This window comes from Cyprinodon tularosa, unplaced genomic scaffold (genome assembly GCF_016077235.1).
Source record: "Cyprinodon tularosa strain WSP-4 unplaced genomic scaffold, ASM1607723v1 ctg149, whole genome shotgun sequence".
Taxonomy (NCBI): domain Eukaryota; kingdom Metazoa; phylum Chordata; class Actinopteri; order Cyprinodontiformes; family Cyprinodontidae; genus Cyprinodon; species Cyprinodon tularosa.
In genome coordinates, this window is record NW_024038320.1 from 1,402,502 (window position 1) to 1,418,351 (window position 15,850).

A 15,850-nucleotide genomic window follows, 5' to 3' on the forward strand; every position below is an offset into this window, starting at 1 on the left:
AGGGAGCTGCATGCCTGCTGAGGGCAAGAATTGAGCAGGCTGTCTTAGATTGATTTAAACAAATGTGTGTGTGTGTGTGTTGCATATGATAACATCTTCAAGTAGATCCCTGTGGCTCAAAAAGACTTAGGTGTCTCTCAAATCCCTTTTTCTTCCTTTCAGTGTTTTCATTCTGTGAAAACATCTGCAGTCTTGCAAAGGGAAATAGAAATCCCATCTGCTAGCTTATGAGGAGTGAAGTCATAATAGTGCATTAGTTTGCTTGGAGTCCTCATACCTCTTGTTTAATGGGTAAAAACTGTTAAAACCATCAACACAAACTTTCACGACACCTACCTCCTTCAGAACATATAGATCTCAAAACTTCCCTCAGTTAAAGCAGAGTTAGATGATTTTAGGAAATATAAATGGCACGTGTTCAGAAGTCTGTTTAACATTTAATGACATTAACATTTAATGAATTGGCAAACTGTCTTGTTATCATGAAAATTATGCATACGAAGAAATACCATCGTTTAAATTCCTTCTTTTATTTCTAATTGCACTGCCACTAGGCTTTAGACTCAAGATGGCCACATTTGATTTTAACGTTGGTTATGTGAAACCACCAAAATTATTTTCTTATGTAAATTTCACTTTCAGAAACCTGTCTGCCAATTTCTTCAATTTAATACTCAGCAATATTAGCTTTTTGATACGGATGGAACAGGGATTAAGAATGCATCCTTTGGCGAATCATGTGGTCCCAGGAAATAAGACGTTTTTGAAAGCCTTAATAAAAAAACTTGGGATGGGGATTAGGATTTATTAAAGGGAGATTTTAACACTTAACACCACTGCATTCAGTCACAGTTTTAAGCTTCCTATTGATTCTGCCACCTGTGGCCAAAAAACAGAACTGCAGCACTCTTCTGCTCATTCTTGTAGCTCACGCTCATACTTACAAGTAAGGAGGACAATCTTTTATTTCCGGGTGGATCATCTAAATAAGTGGTCCTCCTAACTCTCAATCATTCTGATGATATGTTTACGGCAGTCCTACATGCTCGTTCCCAGTCTTTTTCTTGCACATGCTTACTTTCAGGTGTATATATGTGGTGAGCTACGGCTTCATACAATCATTGAAGCTCCTCTTTCTTACTACGGTTCTTTGAAAATGGCTGAGGGTCATAAGAGTAAAAGTTTCTATGAAGTGTATAAAAAAAAGAAAGGCCTCAGAAGAGGCTGATATATCCCAGAGAGCTCTTTTTGCAAAGCATTATGGGATTTGCTCACAGCGGACAGCGGCGACTAATAACAAAGATGGCGCAGGCACTGCGGTGTGGAGGACTTACATGACCACTAGGAAGCTAAAAGCAGTAATCATCTGTCAGAACGGTAAGTCAACTGAGTTTCCTATAAAGTCCACTTTATAGTTCCCGCTCTATATAGGAATTGAGGGATTTAGGGGTTATGGCGGAAGTTAGGACACAGTAAGCTTGTATGAGCGATGCAAACAGCAACTTTTAAACAGAGCGTGCATGAGGAGAAATGGGCTTGTGCACGCTCTTGCACGCTTTTAATAGGTGCTCCCTCTTGGGAGCGGGTACAGGGTTGTGCATGTGCATTTTTTTTTAAAGCGGAAAGGGCAGGTCTTTTAAAAAAAAATCGTGAAAATCCTCCAAAACACCTTTAAGGTGTTTTTTAATGGTTTTATTCACCTTACATGGGGTAGCTATAGGTGTCAGAGTTGCGCTGGATGGCATTCACTTCTGAGTATCCACAAAATCCCTCTTGAACATAATGTTTCGATTGTCTGCTAGGTGGCCCTTATTCAACATGGACACACTGGAAGTCACATCTATTTCTGACAGGAAATGCAATCAGAGTAAAGTAGGCTACAGGTTTATAGATACTATTGAAGGGTCATTCTGCTCATCAAACGATGTTTTAGTCATTAAGAGTCAAATAAAAAGGTAAAAATTGTTTGGTAAAAACATACATAATGTCTCATACATTTATCTTTGCTGATTAAAAGAAAACTAACAATTGCAAACATAAAAAAAAAACTGTTTTGCTACTGTTTGATGAAGACCGTAAAAATGCGGATGTCCCTGGAAAATATTTACTTAGCTGGTAGTTGTTATGAAATATTAAAGAATCTCTGCTACAGCTTTGAGCGCTGCAAAGCAAGATTGCGTGTTTGGAAAAGGTCCTTCCAGTGTGTATTATCAGCTGAATGCAAGTACAGGAATGGTAATAAATTCATCCTCACTTTGGCCTCAATGCACAGCATGTGTATTTGTCTGGGCATTTGTCAAGCTCTTGCGAGCATATGGTGAAGGGATTCAGCTTTTTCTCAAGTATACAAACTCATTTCCATCCATTTCCAGGTAGACAGCTAAGACATCTACATAATGAGAAAAAAAAAAGGAGATTCCTGCCTCAGTTTAGATCCAACATATACATTCCAGGCATTTAGGGTGCATTGATACGTACTTGTAATCTTTTGAGCTCTTGCCTAATGCCAAAAAAAGGGTTAATTGCTCACCGCCGGCCCTCTTAGTGCTCCCACTTTTCAACAGTGAGCCCTTGAAATAATCACCAGAGCTGAAAGAGGCAGGCAGAGGCAATAATCACAGCTCTTACACCTAATACATCTTACGAAGAACAAAGGTGGTGTGATGTCATTCCCTCTCTGATCTAGAGCCAAATCAGTGCAAGAGTCTGTATTGGCATCGGCCACGCTGCTCCATGACCAGGATCGTCTTTCCATATTCTTGATCTAAAAAAAGGCCTGTTTATTTATGTGTTCTAGCAGCTCCTATCCCCTTACAAATAATGGAATGTGTTCCTTCAAGGATACCTAGCTTAGGCCAAAAAGAGTCTGCTATACATCGCTTCAACCTTGCACTACAGAGCGGCGATGGCATCAGGAGGGGAACGTAATGTAAACAGCTACCTCTGGTGGCTGTTGCTTGGACTCTACATCAGCATCCTACTGAAACTGAAGAAAGCAGGGGTTTATGTAACAGCAGCTATAAAGTAGGATGTGTAGAGCCTTGAGGTTTCCGGCAGCTATTAGCTAACAGATCTTTTCCAAAAGGAAATCCCTATCTGACAATCTCATCCTCGTAAGTGCTTTCAGCCGGCTCGTGAGTTTGCTACAACAGTTTTTCTGTTACAACGAAGAACAATAAGAAAAACATGCTTCATGTTTTCATGGAAGCCATACCATATTTTTTTCCTTTCTCCCCATTTTATTTAAATGTGAAGGGAGGAATGATTTGTGTACGTGCGAGCATGTCGGCATGTGAAAAGCCATCTGTGCTTTGGGTTATTGACGAGGTGCTGGTCGGGCCTAACTGGGAAGTTCTGCTCATTACTTCTTGGGAATGTAAAACTCATTCATAGGTGTGAAAGCCACAAGCAAGCACTTGAAGGTGTTTTCTTCACATGCACACTCAGATTATTTCAGTGCACAAACACAGGCCTGGCAATAGATACAGCATTGTTTGACTGCTCAAAGCAGCTATGGTACATCCAAGAAATACCTCCAAGTGAAATATAAGGCTGGCAAGATAAGAGTAAATAACTTGCAGTGCCTTGCTAAAGTATTTCTCCTTCTTAAACTCTTTTTTGGATTATGTCAATTTATATTTCCAACCTTTAATATTCAGCCCCTAAACTATCAGGCATGGTAAGAAATTGCTTGATGGTTCCTGAAAAACTTTTTTGGAAGACAGGGCAACTTTTTTGTGTAGATACCAAAAACTATACATGGTGAAGAACTAAAGATTGTATATAAACATGATAAAAGCCCCACTGAGAATTGTTGTTTCATGATGCATCTAAGGGACATTGAAGCTGTTTGGAGAGAATTAGAAAAATCTATGGTTCCAAATGCAAGGTAATCCTGGAGAAAAGGTTGTAAGAAGCTTTAAGACTGGGGCAAAGGTTTGTCTTTTAGCAAAACAACTGTTAGCATACAGCCAAAGTTACATTTGAATGGTTTAAGTCAAAGGATAAGCAGCATGTGTTGGAATGGCTTATATAAAGTCCAGTCTTACTCCAATAGAAAAGATAAAACACTGAAACCCACCCATGAGAAAAAGATCACATGACACACATTGATTAATGTTGATTTCATTGATTACAATTATGTACATAAATTAATAAACATGCAAAACAACTGAAAGAAAAACCCCACAGCTAAACATAATAAAAGTGTCTTTGTTTTCCTCATCACTCCTCTCCGGCTGGGAGGTTTTCTTCAATCCTCTTAATAAACTTCATGCGGATTTCTGTAACGTTGTCCCCTCTGAGGCTGTCCTGGGCAAACTTCACGTCAACCGCCATCTGGACCTAAATCAGAGTCAGAACGTCATATCCTTAGGCCACAATAGGACTCAAAATACTTCTTAAAATAGGCTTCCACGTGCGTTCCACTATGTCAGTGAAAATGGGGACGAACACGTAGGAAGGCCTTACATAAACATATCACCAGAATGATTGACAATTAGGAGGACCACTTATTCAGGCTACGTTCACACTGCAGCCTGTAGTGACCCAAATCCGATTTTTTTGCCTACATGCGACCTGGATCTGATCTTTTCATGACAGTCTGAACAACACAGATCCGATTTTTTCCAATGCGATCCTGAATCCAATACGAACCTGATCTTTTAAATTGCGACCTGTGTCTGAACGGCCAGGTCGCATTCATCCGACCTGAACGCCATTAATACCCGACATAGGTCACTATTCTGCGTCTTGCTAAGAAGTAACGGCAAAAAAAACAACAACCATGGCAGACGATGATGCGGGAAGCAGTATTTATGTCCAACCATATTGAAAAGAATGTGTTTTAATGGTTGGAAAAGACCGCTAGATGCGCGCCAGCAATACCATCCATGTTTACTTCCGTGAACATAGAGCACGCTGGCCTGTGACGTCATTGCGTCCTCTACTGTGCATTAGAGGTGAGTATTGGCATGAGTGTTGCGATTCGATACATGTCGCGATACTTGAGTCACGATACGATATTATCACGATATTGCGGTATCACTATATATTGCAATATTTTCCCCAGCTATCAAAGTCAAATGATGAGATAAAACAGCAAGTGCTGTATATTTTCATCAGAAAATATTGATTAGGTATTATTATCCATGTTGTTTGGGGTTTTCTTCCACTGTGACTGCCTCAAATACAGATATGGTGCTGCACGCAGTTAAAGGGCTCCACAGCGCTTTCTGTCAGTGGTGGTGCAGAGGTAGCCCATTTTCCCATCAATATTTTATGTAACCATTTTTTTTTTTTTTTTAAATCGATACTAAGAAGTGAAAGATCGATATTATATTGGGCAGCCGAATATCACGATATATCGCCAAAACGATTATTTCCCACACCCCTACTGTGCATGCGGGACACTTGCGTTGTATGACTGCAGTTCACACAGGAGATCACAAATCGCATGTATTTGTAAATGTGAACAGTAATGCAAAAAAATTGGATTTTTACACAAAAAAAAAATCGGAATTGAGCATCAAGGCCTGCAGTGTGATCCAGCTGGGGGGAAAAATCCTCCAATATACCTTTAAAGCAATTCAATCTGACCAGGAAAGGAAACTTTTATTTTTATTCAGAGAATTCAAATAGCTTAGAACTCTCCATCTGTAAGGCATGGCAGTGGCGGTGTCATGGGTTAGACCTTTTTCGGACTCTCTTCCGTTTGTTAAGCTTTTAAATGCTGTCATATAGATGGAAAACATATTAACTCTCCAGGCTTTAAAAAAAAGATTAACTTAAAGCAAACTTTTAGATTAAGAAAAAAGGAAATAAGACATTTTCAAAAACGTAATAAAACTTTCTTCAGGAAATGCTTTTTCAACTAAAAATGAAACAGACCGTTTAACTTTAAACACTGGGGAAGAAAAAAAATCTAACTTCAGAGTTTTAATAATTTTCAGTTATAAACATAAAGCAATATTTTCTTTTAATAGGAAAAGTTTTTAAGAGGAAAATCTTAGAAATACTATCCATCGTTAAAATGTGTTATGAGGAAACCAACCAAAATTCCTGATTTTCTGCTGTTCTGGATAAGAAAGACTGGGACTGAACTCCATTAAGCAGTAGCAGCAACAGTAAACAGCAAACGTTGCAACATGAGGCATAATGCGAAGCAATTAAGTTATGCTTTTTTACTTGATAACAGCTAATTAGGCTAAATGCATTACTAAGAGTTATTTTTAACATTTGAACTCTACAGTTCTCTAACTGGGCCTCATCATTATAGCCTATCGTGTATTTCTTTTATCCTGCAGACCTGCAAAGGTTTTAATGCTTTGCTCTACTTTTTTGACAAAATCCAGGAGCCTAAACTATGAGACTGAATTTATTTTTGTTTAATAAGATCTTATTAAAAAGAGGAGCTGAGCAGTTGAATTTACCATCTCCAGGGCTCCTCTGAGGATACCACACAGCAGGTTGGAGTAAATGAGTGTGCTGTGGTTATCCGGCAGCTCCACAAAGTCAGCCAGAGGGTTGTTCTCTAGAATGAGGGAAAACTCATCTCCTCCTGGGCTCCAGTTGGTCACGCTGGGAGTAATTCCCAGGTACATTTTAAAGGCTACCTAATGGATCAGGAGGGAAAGAAAAAGACAAAGGAATAGGGGTTATATAAGAGAGAAAAGCTGCACATCTATTCAGCATGGTTCTGTCTTGTTAATCATCAAGCAAAATATTGTTTAGTTGTGATGCTAAACAAACATTAAATATTGTTTAAAGTATTAAACTTAAATTCTAAGAATTATATCAAAAAAGGTATTAACTGGATTTAAAACCTACCAGTTTAAACTGGCTTCTTCAGTACTAGACTCTTTCAGGAGTTGTGGAAATAAGATAACAGGGGCAATAATCTCTGAAAATGAAGCCCTACATGGATATTAAAAAATTATTAGATTTGATTATCATATTAAACAACGGTCCGGGGAAAAATGATCCACCCAGAGATGGCATTTAATCCTCTGCCACTAAAACTACAAAGAAACAAAATGAGGCAGAAAGAATGAAGGATTGTTAGAAGCCTGAAATCGGATTCAGGATATACACTCAATGCTTTGGAGCCGATGTATCCAAACAGTTTTGTTACATTTGAAAAATAAAAAAATAGAATAAACACGGGTTCAAGTATTATTCAAATTTGCAACTAAAAGGGAAATGTACTTTAAAAGTAACCAGAGACCCGACCTGGACCATTTTTAGATTAAACAGGCTAAACTGAACACCTCATCATGGTGACAACAGCAATCTGTTACGCAGGGAAGACAACTAACAGCAGCTGCTTTTACTCCATCGGCCTGTTGTCTAAGATCAACTTAAAGGCAAAGTGGAAGATATTGTTTTTTCAGGAGGATCATCAAAATAAGTGATCCTCCTACAGGGCTCGATGTTAACCATCGCCCGATCTCCTGGGGCAAGTAGTTTTTATTGTTGGGAGATTACAAATTTCATTGCATTTGCCCGCCAGGCAAGTGCAATGATCGCAAAAAAAAAATATTTATCACTCAAAATTACTTTAAAATCACCGAAATTCGATGAGAACGACCCAGAAGTGTTGCAGCCGCCATTTTTGTTGTTTTGTACACATTCTCGCGTGATTTTTGTCTACCTAGCGGTAATTTTGATGTAGTTACCAAAACGACAAACGGCTGCATTTATTTGGTCAGGGAAAACTTATCCTGAGTCAGTTAAAAGTCAGGGAATTCTGACATTATGTAAGACTGTTGAAACCCTGTATAAAATAACTATGTATAATAATTCTCTAGAAAAGTCACATTATATTAATGGTATTATCTTGTATAAACATACCGTGACTCTAAAATAAAAGTTATTCATTTGTGACATTGACTTCTGTCTTGTGATTTATCTTAAGTTTTTAACCTGTCAAGTTTTTTTATTTTATTTCTAACATTACAATTTATATTTTTCCACAACAATTTAAAGCAAAGTTTAGTTTGAAAAGAATGTGCAGAAGGATTTAAAAGCATGTTAACACGGTAATGTAGGCTTGAGTTCATTATCTGATGCATGCATATACACACCAGGAACCTGGAAACTTAAAAAATACTGAATTACAAAAACATTTAAAAAAACAAACATGTTTCATTGATCTATATACAAAAATGAATATTAGGAACTATATTTATCAAACATTATACTGGGCAAGTAAAAATTGTTTCTGGGCAAATGACATGTGAAAGTCACTTGCCCGAAGGGTAAGTGGTAAAAATCCTTAACGTCAAACCCTGTCCTAATTGTCAATCACTCTGGTATGTTTACGTAAGGCCGTCCTACGTTCTCGCCCCTCGTCTTTTTGTGCGCATGTACACTTTGAGGTGTATCTGTGTGGTGAGCTACGGCTTCATCCAGTCATTGAAGCTCGTCTTTTTCCCCGCTGTGGAAAAAATTGCAAATCTTGTTTTGGAAAGCAAGCTTGTATGAGCGATGCAAACAACAACTTTTAAACAGAATGTGAACAAGAAGAAATGGGCTCGTGCGTGCTCTTGCACGTGTTTAATAGGCATTCCCTCTCTGTAGCGGGTATATGGTTAAGCATGTGCATTTTTTTTTAAAGTGAAGAGTCTTCAAAAAATCCTTCACTATATCTTTTTTTTATATATATAGATATCTTTATTAATTTTTGGTTTCATAACAACAACGAAACATAAAGAACAGAACAAAAGCTCAGCAGTGCAGTCCCTTCACTATATCTTTAAAAGAATTTCAGTAGCCATTTTCTTTTTCTTTTACAGGCTGAAAAGAAGATGCTTTAAGCATTCAACTTCTGTTAGGGATGTTAAGACAAACCAGGTAAACAGATTTAAAGATGTAGACGCAAAATTGTTGAGCGGTTAAATTTTAACAGCAGTTAAATGATGTTAATTTAGGGAACAAATATGAAATACATAAATTTTCTTGTCCTTGCATGGACTAAAGAAGATCAAAACATTAATGAGCATAAATTGTTTTATGAAACAAGCAATTTTGGAGGTTGTTCTTTATACACAATACAGCTGTTCTAAAAGAGTGGTGCATACAGTAGTTAGAGGGCCTGTATCATGCAAAATCAACTATTTTTGCATAATGGAAAGCTTAAAGGAGCAACTGTGGTCACTGGGTCTGTTTCCAATTAGGTTGCTCTCTCACACACACTTTGAAATCTTTCCTATGCTCCTAATGAAAACAATCATTTAAAGGGCTTTTCTCATCCTTGCTTGTTTTATGTCTTGTAGGTAAGAGAAATAAGCTAAAATTGGGATGAGAAGCTCAAATTTTTACAAAAAGAAAAATGCTCATTTAGAATTGAGCTGCACCTTCTGGCTGGTATCTTAACCCATATTATTTAAATTGTGTTGTGAAGGTGCATACTTGGCTATTTAATGATTGGGGCTGAATAGTTCAGTTTTATATATTCGTATATTCGAGGTTGAATTTGGGGGGTGGGGGGGTGGGGGGCCGCGCAGTTGACATCGGCAAGGGAATCATTTATTATTGCAGAGTCCAAACCACTGTCCTGTAATTCTCACTGATTGTCTAAAACAAAGGTGAATCCATCTGTGCACTGAAAAAGCTGGCAAACAATACTAACATTTCAACCAGCTAAGGAATAAAAGCTGCTTTTCTGTTTATGTTTTTTGGAGAATCATCAAAAAATGGGGTTTTTCAATTTTAGAAAACTGGAAAGTGTTAAAAAAAAAAAAAAAAGCGGGGTAAAGCAAGTGAATTGCTGCATTAAATACCAAATCACGTCAACTTCATCCTGTAAATTAACGTTTTTCTTCTTTACTCAGCCGTAAAAACATGATCTCCTGTCTCCCATCATGTGCCGGGATGTTTTGATCTCTATAATCTAAGTTTTTAATCCTGTCCTGTCATCTTAATTCAATCTTGGGAGACATCCACGGTCATGCTCCAATTGGCCTTCTGGTTACCTTAGCGATGACATCGGCTGTTTCTCGGAAATCCTGACACCTGCCGATGCTGGAGCGGGCCAAGAAGTCCTCAATCAGACGCACTCCAATGTTGTATCCCCTGTGAGGGAGAAAGAGCCAGACGGAAAGGAAACAGATATTGTAAAGACATTTTTTTGTTGTTTTTTTTGTTTCACACACTTAATGCCTTGATTTTATCGCCCTCTGAGACTGAAGACTTCTCCTGACTGCAGTGGGAAACCAGCCCAAACACGGCCCATCTCCGAGCAGTTGGGTGGAAAATGCCGGAGCAGGCAAGGCAGATTTACTACCTTCTATGGGCAAGTGAGACGCGCATAATCCTGCTATAAGCTCGGGGTTGCCATACAACCAGAGAAACAAAGCACACTCAGTCCAAAGATCCGTTGGCTTGAAGGGATGTTTTGAATTTTTGGGGCTACAAATCCATGGTTTTGTCTAAACTTCTTTGCTTCAGGATTACTGTATCCGGCTTGGCCTTTAAGAAATGTTTGGTCTGTCCTTAAAAAACATGCCTCGGCATTTGCTCCCTCTAAAGTCTTGTAGCCCAAACACACATTGATATGTGAGAGAAATTTTATCTCAACTTCAGTCACGGTTCTGCTGGTTTCTGCTGAGTTCAGCTGGTTTCTCTTAAAAGTAAATTTTTTTTATGGCTACAATATTGTAAATAACTAAACCTAGTGAGATACAATTAAATATCTGATATGCAATATGACAAGAAAACATAACCCAGTGGTTCTAGAAGTGTACGCTAATACACACTAAAGGAATGCATCTATTAGACGCAGAAACAGTAATGAAATAGTTTTAGTTTCCAAATTAAATATTCCAATTAGTTTCAGGGATTCACATTAAAGCTTTAACATCATTATTAATCTGCAGCAGGTCTTATAGATAGTGATGTTATGAGATGAGCCGAGGCTTCGAGGCGTGTCGATTAATGGAGGGGGCGTTTCCCTGAATCGCGTGTGGAGGCTTGATTTATTTAGAGGAGGGGCCAAAATTGATGACGTCCGAGGCCTCGCTACCGTGATACCACGAGGCCGCTTCGGGAAGCGGTTCAGAAAGCGCAAGAATTTTGACAGGCATTTAAACAGCCTCAGTACTCAGTCAAGATGTGGGAGTTTGGAAGAGTTGCTGTCAGCTAGATAGAGTTTGGATAGATTCTAACAATAGATTGGTTGGTTTTACAACCAATCTAGTTGCTTAAAACTATTTTGGTTAGAATAAACAATGTAATGATCAAAATCTGAGCAAGCCACCAGAGACAGTTGTAACATTAGTTTTAAGTATTATTTTCTCCGTTGAACAGTTAACAACATAAGTGGTGTCATCTGTAAGACACAGACTCCCTCTCCTGAGGTTAATGGTTCAAGACCTACCTTTGACTTTTAAAGTGATTTTACTTAATTTTTTTTGGCTAATGAGACTAATTTGCATAGGTTTTGCCTTAGTTAAAATATAGATTTGAGTAAAAACGCAAGAAAATTAGGTAAGTTTAACCAAAAGATTGGTTGAACACAACTTCCAGCCCGATTAAAACCTAAAAATTTGCTCATCATTGTCCAATTTGCACAAACACTTTCACTGTCTGCTTGAGTTTATTTCACTAAAATGGAAAACTGTACACCTTAAATGATTGTTCTAAGAAATGTTACACTTAAAAAACAGATGGTTTTTTGTTATATATACCAACCATTATTTTCAATTAATTTCAAAGGAACTTAAAAGGGGAAAAAAAGAAAAACAATTGCAAAAAAATCACAATTTTATTACAAACTGTAGTTCTGCTTTCCACCAGTAGGTGGTGACATGCTCACAAGAAGCCTCATGAACTGTAGGGATCATTGAAGCAATTTGGCCAAACAGTTGAAAGCCTCATGAGGCTTCATCTCATCATCACTACTGACAGACTTTTCAAAGTTACTCACATCTTGTCCAGCTGTTTATTGACTTCCTCATCGTTCTCATAGTCTTTACAAAGCTGGGTCACCAGAGCCCCATAGGTCAGAGTAAACAGCTCCGAGTTCTAACAGGGAAAAGACAACAGTTTATTGCACATTTACTGGATAAATGCATATGGGTGCCGCATACACATTCAATTAGGCAAAATAAATCAATTACTTTCAATTAGAGGGGTCCCAGTACAACTTGTTTATGTATCTTTCAGTGTTGGCCGATACTAATATTGACCCAATATGATATCTGCACAAATTATTCTCTTATTCCTGATTTAGACGTGTTATTGCATATGTGTAGGCGATATATAAACATTTCCAACTGACATTTGTCAGTCCAACAAATGGCGATGGATGACATAGCTGTGCAGGTGACTTTCAGGGTAAAGACAATCACGCCCTCAGAGCGCTTCTTCTGCGCTGCGGCTCATATTGTTAAACTGCTAAAACACTTTTAAGGTAAAGATGCTTGTTTTGTTGTCAGAAATATAAGTTTCGTGGAAATAGTTTCATCTTTTCCAGTTGTTCTGACTGCATTATGAGACATTATAGTTATTTGATTCTTATACATTTATTAAAACTGGTGCAGCCTTTTTTTTTTTTTTTTTTTCGGAAAGCGCACAGTTTCACTGGAGGAATTTTTTTGTTTGTTTGTTTAATTTTGCATTTATTATTTTAAAATCAATCAAATCCAATTTTATTTGGTTAGCACTTATAAAACATCCACAGCTGTGTACAGAAAAATAAATAAAACAGTCCAGATAAAAAAAAAAGCTAACACATGGGTAAAAACAACATTCACACAATCAAATCAATAAAATTGGGAAAAAAAGGAGAAAAGATAAAAAAAAAATAATAATAAATTGGGTAAAAAAGGAGAAAAGATAAAAAATAATAATAATAAATTGGGTAATAATAAATTGGGTAAAAAAGGAGAAAAGATTAAAAAAATAAATAAATCAATAAAATAAAGCCAACTGCCTTGCTAAATGAAATCCATAACAGACAGAGTGGCGTATAAATACGCTTTTAAAAAAGTCTGCCGCTCTCTGGTTGTGGTTCGGCTATAAAAAAAAATAAAAAAAAAAGCTAGTCTCTGGTTTGTATCAGTTCTTTCTTTCTTTCTCAGTTTAAGTGGATAAGTCGCTGCTGCATGGTGGCACCGGGGAAAAAGCTGCAGCTGGATGGATTTTGTGTGTAGCAATCAAAACAGCATTAGGGGTTTTTGTTTGTTTTTTAGTTGAGGGCTGCGTTTTAACCCATAGGTCCAAAAAAGAAACAAAAACATACACATAGGATACTTTAGATTCAGTTGGATATAATTTGATGGGTTTTGTTTTTTTTGGCTAATATGAATAGGGAATCTGTACATCCTGTACAACCGAAGCAGGATTTTAGAAATATTAATATAATCCATTTGTGTTCAGTTATTTCAATGAATCACTTTGTGGCAATCTCCACTGAGCTGCAGTCCTGTTTAAATGTTTACCAATTTACAAACAATACACAATTATTAAATAATCTATTAATAGCGTTTGTGTACTTTATAAATGTGTTAACACACACTGACAAAAATACTATTTACCCACTATAAAGGTAAAACTTAAAGTCTTCGAAAATTATATTTCTTTAATTCCTGTTAAGCCAGAACAGGAAATAATGGCTTGACCACCAACCCTAATGATGAGTTAAGAATTTAGGTAATATGGGAATGTCCTTACATTTCTAGTAGGCATACGCTTGATTAAACATTTCTTAAAAACTGTCTAATTTACCTTAAATATTTACCTCTCACTAGTTCAAAAGAAAAAAATATATTGCCTGTTTGCCAATGATGGTATAACTCTGAGATGCATTTTTTTAAAACCTCAAAAAGCTAGAAGACTATGCTATATTTTAGTGGCTTACTTTTTTCTTCATCAGGATCAATAAATATTGTAAAGTTAACCTACTTAGGAAATAAAGACATGATATAGCATTGGTATAGTGACTTCGCTCTGCAGCCTTTTTAAAAACAAAAAGAATGCTTTATGCTAAATAACCATTATCTAAATCCAAATATACTTATATTGTTTTTATGGGGTTTTTTAAAACGAGAACTAGCAGGTCTTTAGGGAGTAATAATTATCTAAATACATGAAAAATGTATCTCAATTAACAGAACAATTACCAGGTCAGGGAATTTTGTTTTTGTTTTTATTCTTTGCCACCAAAAGTAGAGTTTTATTAAAATTATTCATTGTGTCTTCTTTCCTCCTCAAAATTATGATATCTTTTTAAATAATCAATGCCTAATAGTTAAAAAAATATGCAAGCCAGACAAAATTGAATATGAATGAAGAACAATAGGTTCCTGAGATGAAATATTCAGATGAAACTGCAGCAGCTCTCATGTTTAGCCAATTCTGCCAAGGAAGTTCAGTCATACTTTATTAAAATGTATTTATAATGTTTTGCAGTAATAGTGATTTTGTATTTAACCGTTTTAGTAGTTCTAATAGTTTCCATTAATTTAACAATGAGTCACATGCTGCAGAGTAAAGGCTCAGACAGAGAGCATTAAATATGAATTATAGTGTTTAAAATAAGCTTAGATGCTGTTACTGTTGTCAGGACGCTGCATTACTTGTTACTCGAGTATAAAATACCTACTATATAACTACCTATAAGAAAATTATTCAAATTAACAAAATATAACAACATAAATGTTCCAAAAGTGACCAAAACAGATACTATTATATGTACAATGTATTTCTAGTTTGTATATTACGAGGACATTTCATTAAGATGCAATTAATAAGAAAATCAAAGAAACACTTTTTGATTCATTCAATCTATTTGGTAACGAGGTCTAAAATAGTAGAACTCCACTGTCTAAACATTAATTTGCTGAAGATGTGAAGTTGCTAGCTTAGCTGTCATCGGTTAGCATTTGAAAGTTAGCTAGCCGGCTAGCTCCTGTGGCGTTTATCCTACCATTTTCTTGCTGTCTGTTGTTCGGTTAGATTGCCGAGACATCGTGGAAAGGGTTACGGGATTACACCGGAGGTAATTCGAGATTAATCCCTTATTTATTTGACTCTGGCCAAGCGCTTAGTTCCGTGATCACCAGTTCAGTCATACGCTTCCTCTTTTGCAAAGCTAGCTAAATAAAAGCGTGAGCTTCCGGTTTATCTGAAGCAGCAACAAGATGCAAGAGACAGAAAAGAGTTTGTTTTTGTTTTTTTTTTAAGGAAAAGGTTGTGACTAAATCAAAATAAAAATATCGTTAATAGCTGTGATTTAGAACGTTATTCAGTATTTGGCTTTTTACATTTGCGGAAAAAATGTCCCCCCAATAAAACAGTTTGGTGACATTTATTTTCAAGGTCTCGGATGTAATGCGCACAGAACATCCTTTTGATGAGTTTATCTTTTTTATTCTGATTATTTGTACGGTAGCTACGGAAGAATTGAAAGATTTTTTTAAAAAAGTAAACTGATTTAAAATTTTTATTTCAGTTTTATATTCTCAGAATTCTGACTTTTTTTCTCAAAATTCTCACTTTAATCTCAGAATTCTGACTTTTTTTTCTTAGAATTCTAACTTTAATCTCAGAATTTAGTTGTTTATTGTATTTTGGGAACAATTAATTGTATGCTTAATTATTTTTGGAGCATTTATTTATTTCTGTATTTATTTTTAATTATGGCAGGATTGGTCCTCCATATAATGGCCACCAGATGGCAGCATAATTGCGCCATCATAAGATGGGCTCTCCAAGGAGCAGGCTGCGGTCTCTGATAGGTTACAGATGTGCTTCAAAGTGAGCAGCTCATGTTGAGTCCTGGAAATCACGTGGCTGTTTTCCTGTGCATTAGGGGAGAGGCTGAAGCAAAACTCACAGCGCTCCACAC

At 36.7% G+C, this 15,850-nt stretch overlaps 1 protein-coding gene across 1 annotated transcript; it reads right to left on the reverse strand.

Moving 5' to 3' along the window:
* Nucleotides 1-4,109: 4,109 nt before the first annotated feature.
* trappc3 (trafficking protein particle complex 3) lies at nt 4,110-15,102 on the reverse strand. Its single transcript, XM_038279224.1, has 5 exons — nt 14,930-15,102; nt 11,927-12,024; nt 9,975-10,074; nt 6,432-6,614; nt 4,110-4,344 (listed from the first exon to the last, which is right to left on the reverse strand). The coding sequence occupies exons 1-5, from the start codon at nt 14,969-14,971 to the stop codon at nt 4,225-4,227; spliced, it is 543 nt and encodes a 180-aa protein (XP_038135152.1). The 5' UTR covers nt 14,972-15,102; the 3' UTR covers nt 4,110-4,224.
* Between the last annotated feature and the right edge of the window lie 748 nt (nt 15,103-15,850).

What these genes read in the sequence shown, in the direction of transcription:
- trappc3 (XM_038279224.1), bottom strand. Translation starts at nt 14,971, where the DNA reads ATGTCTCGGCAATCTAACCGAACAACAGACAGCAAGAAAATG. An exon ending in CAACAGACAGCAAGAAAATG is followed by an intron (nt 12,025 to 14,929) that starts GTAGGATAAACG and finishes TTTCCCTGTTAG; the next exon opens with AACTCGGAGCTGTTTACTCT. An exon ending in CAGCCGATGTCATCGCTAAG is followed by an intron (nt 6,615 to 9,974) that starts GTAACCAGAAGG and finishes CTGATCCATTAG; the next exon opens with GTAGCCTTTAAAATGTACCT.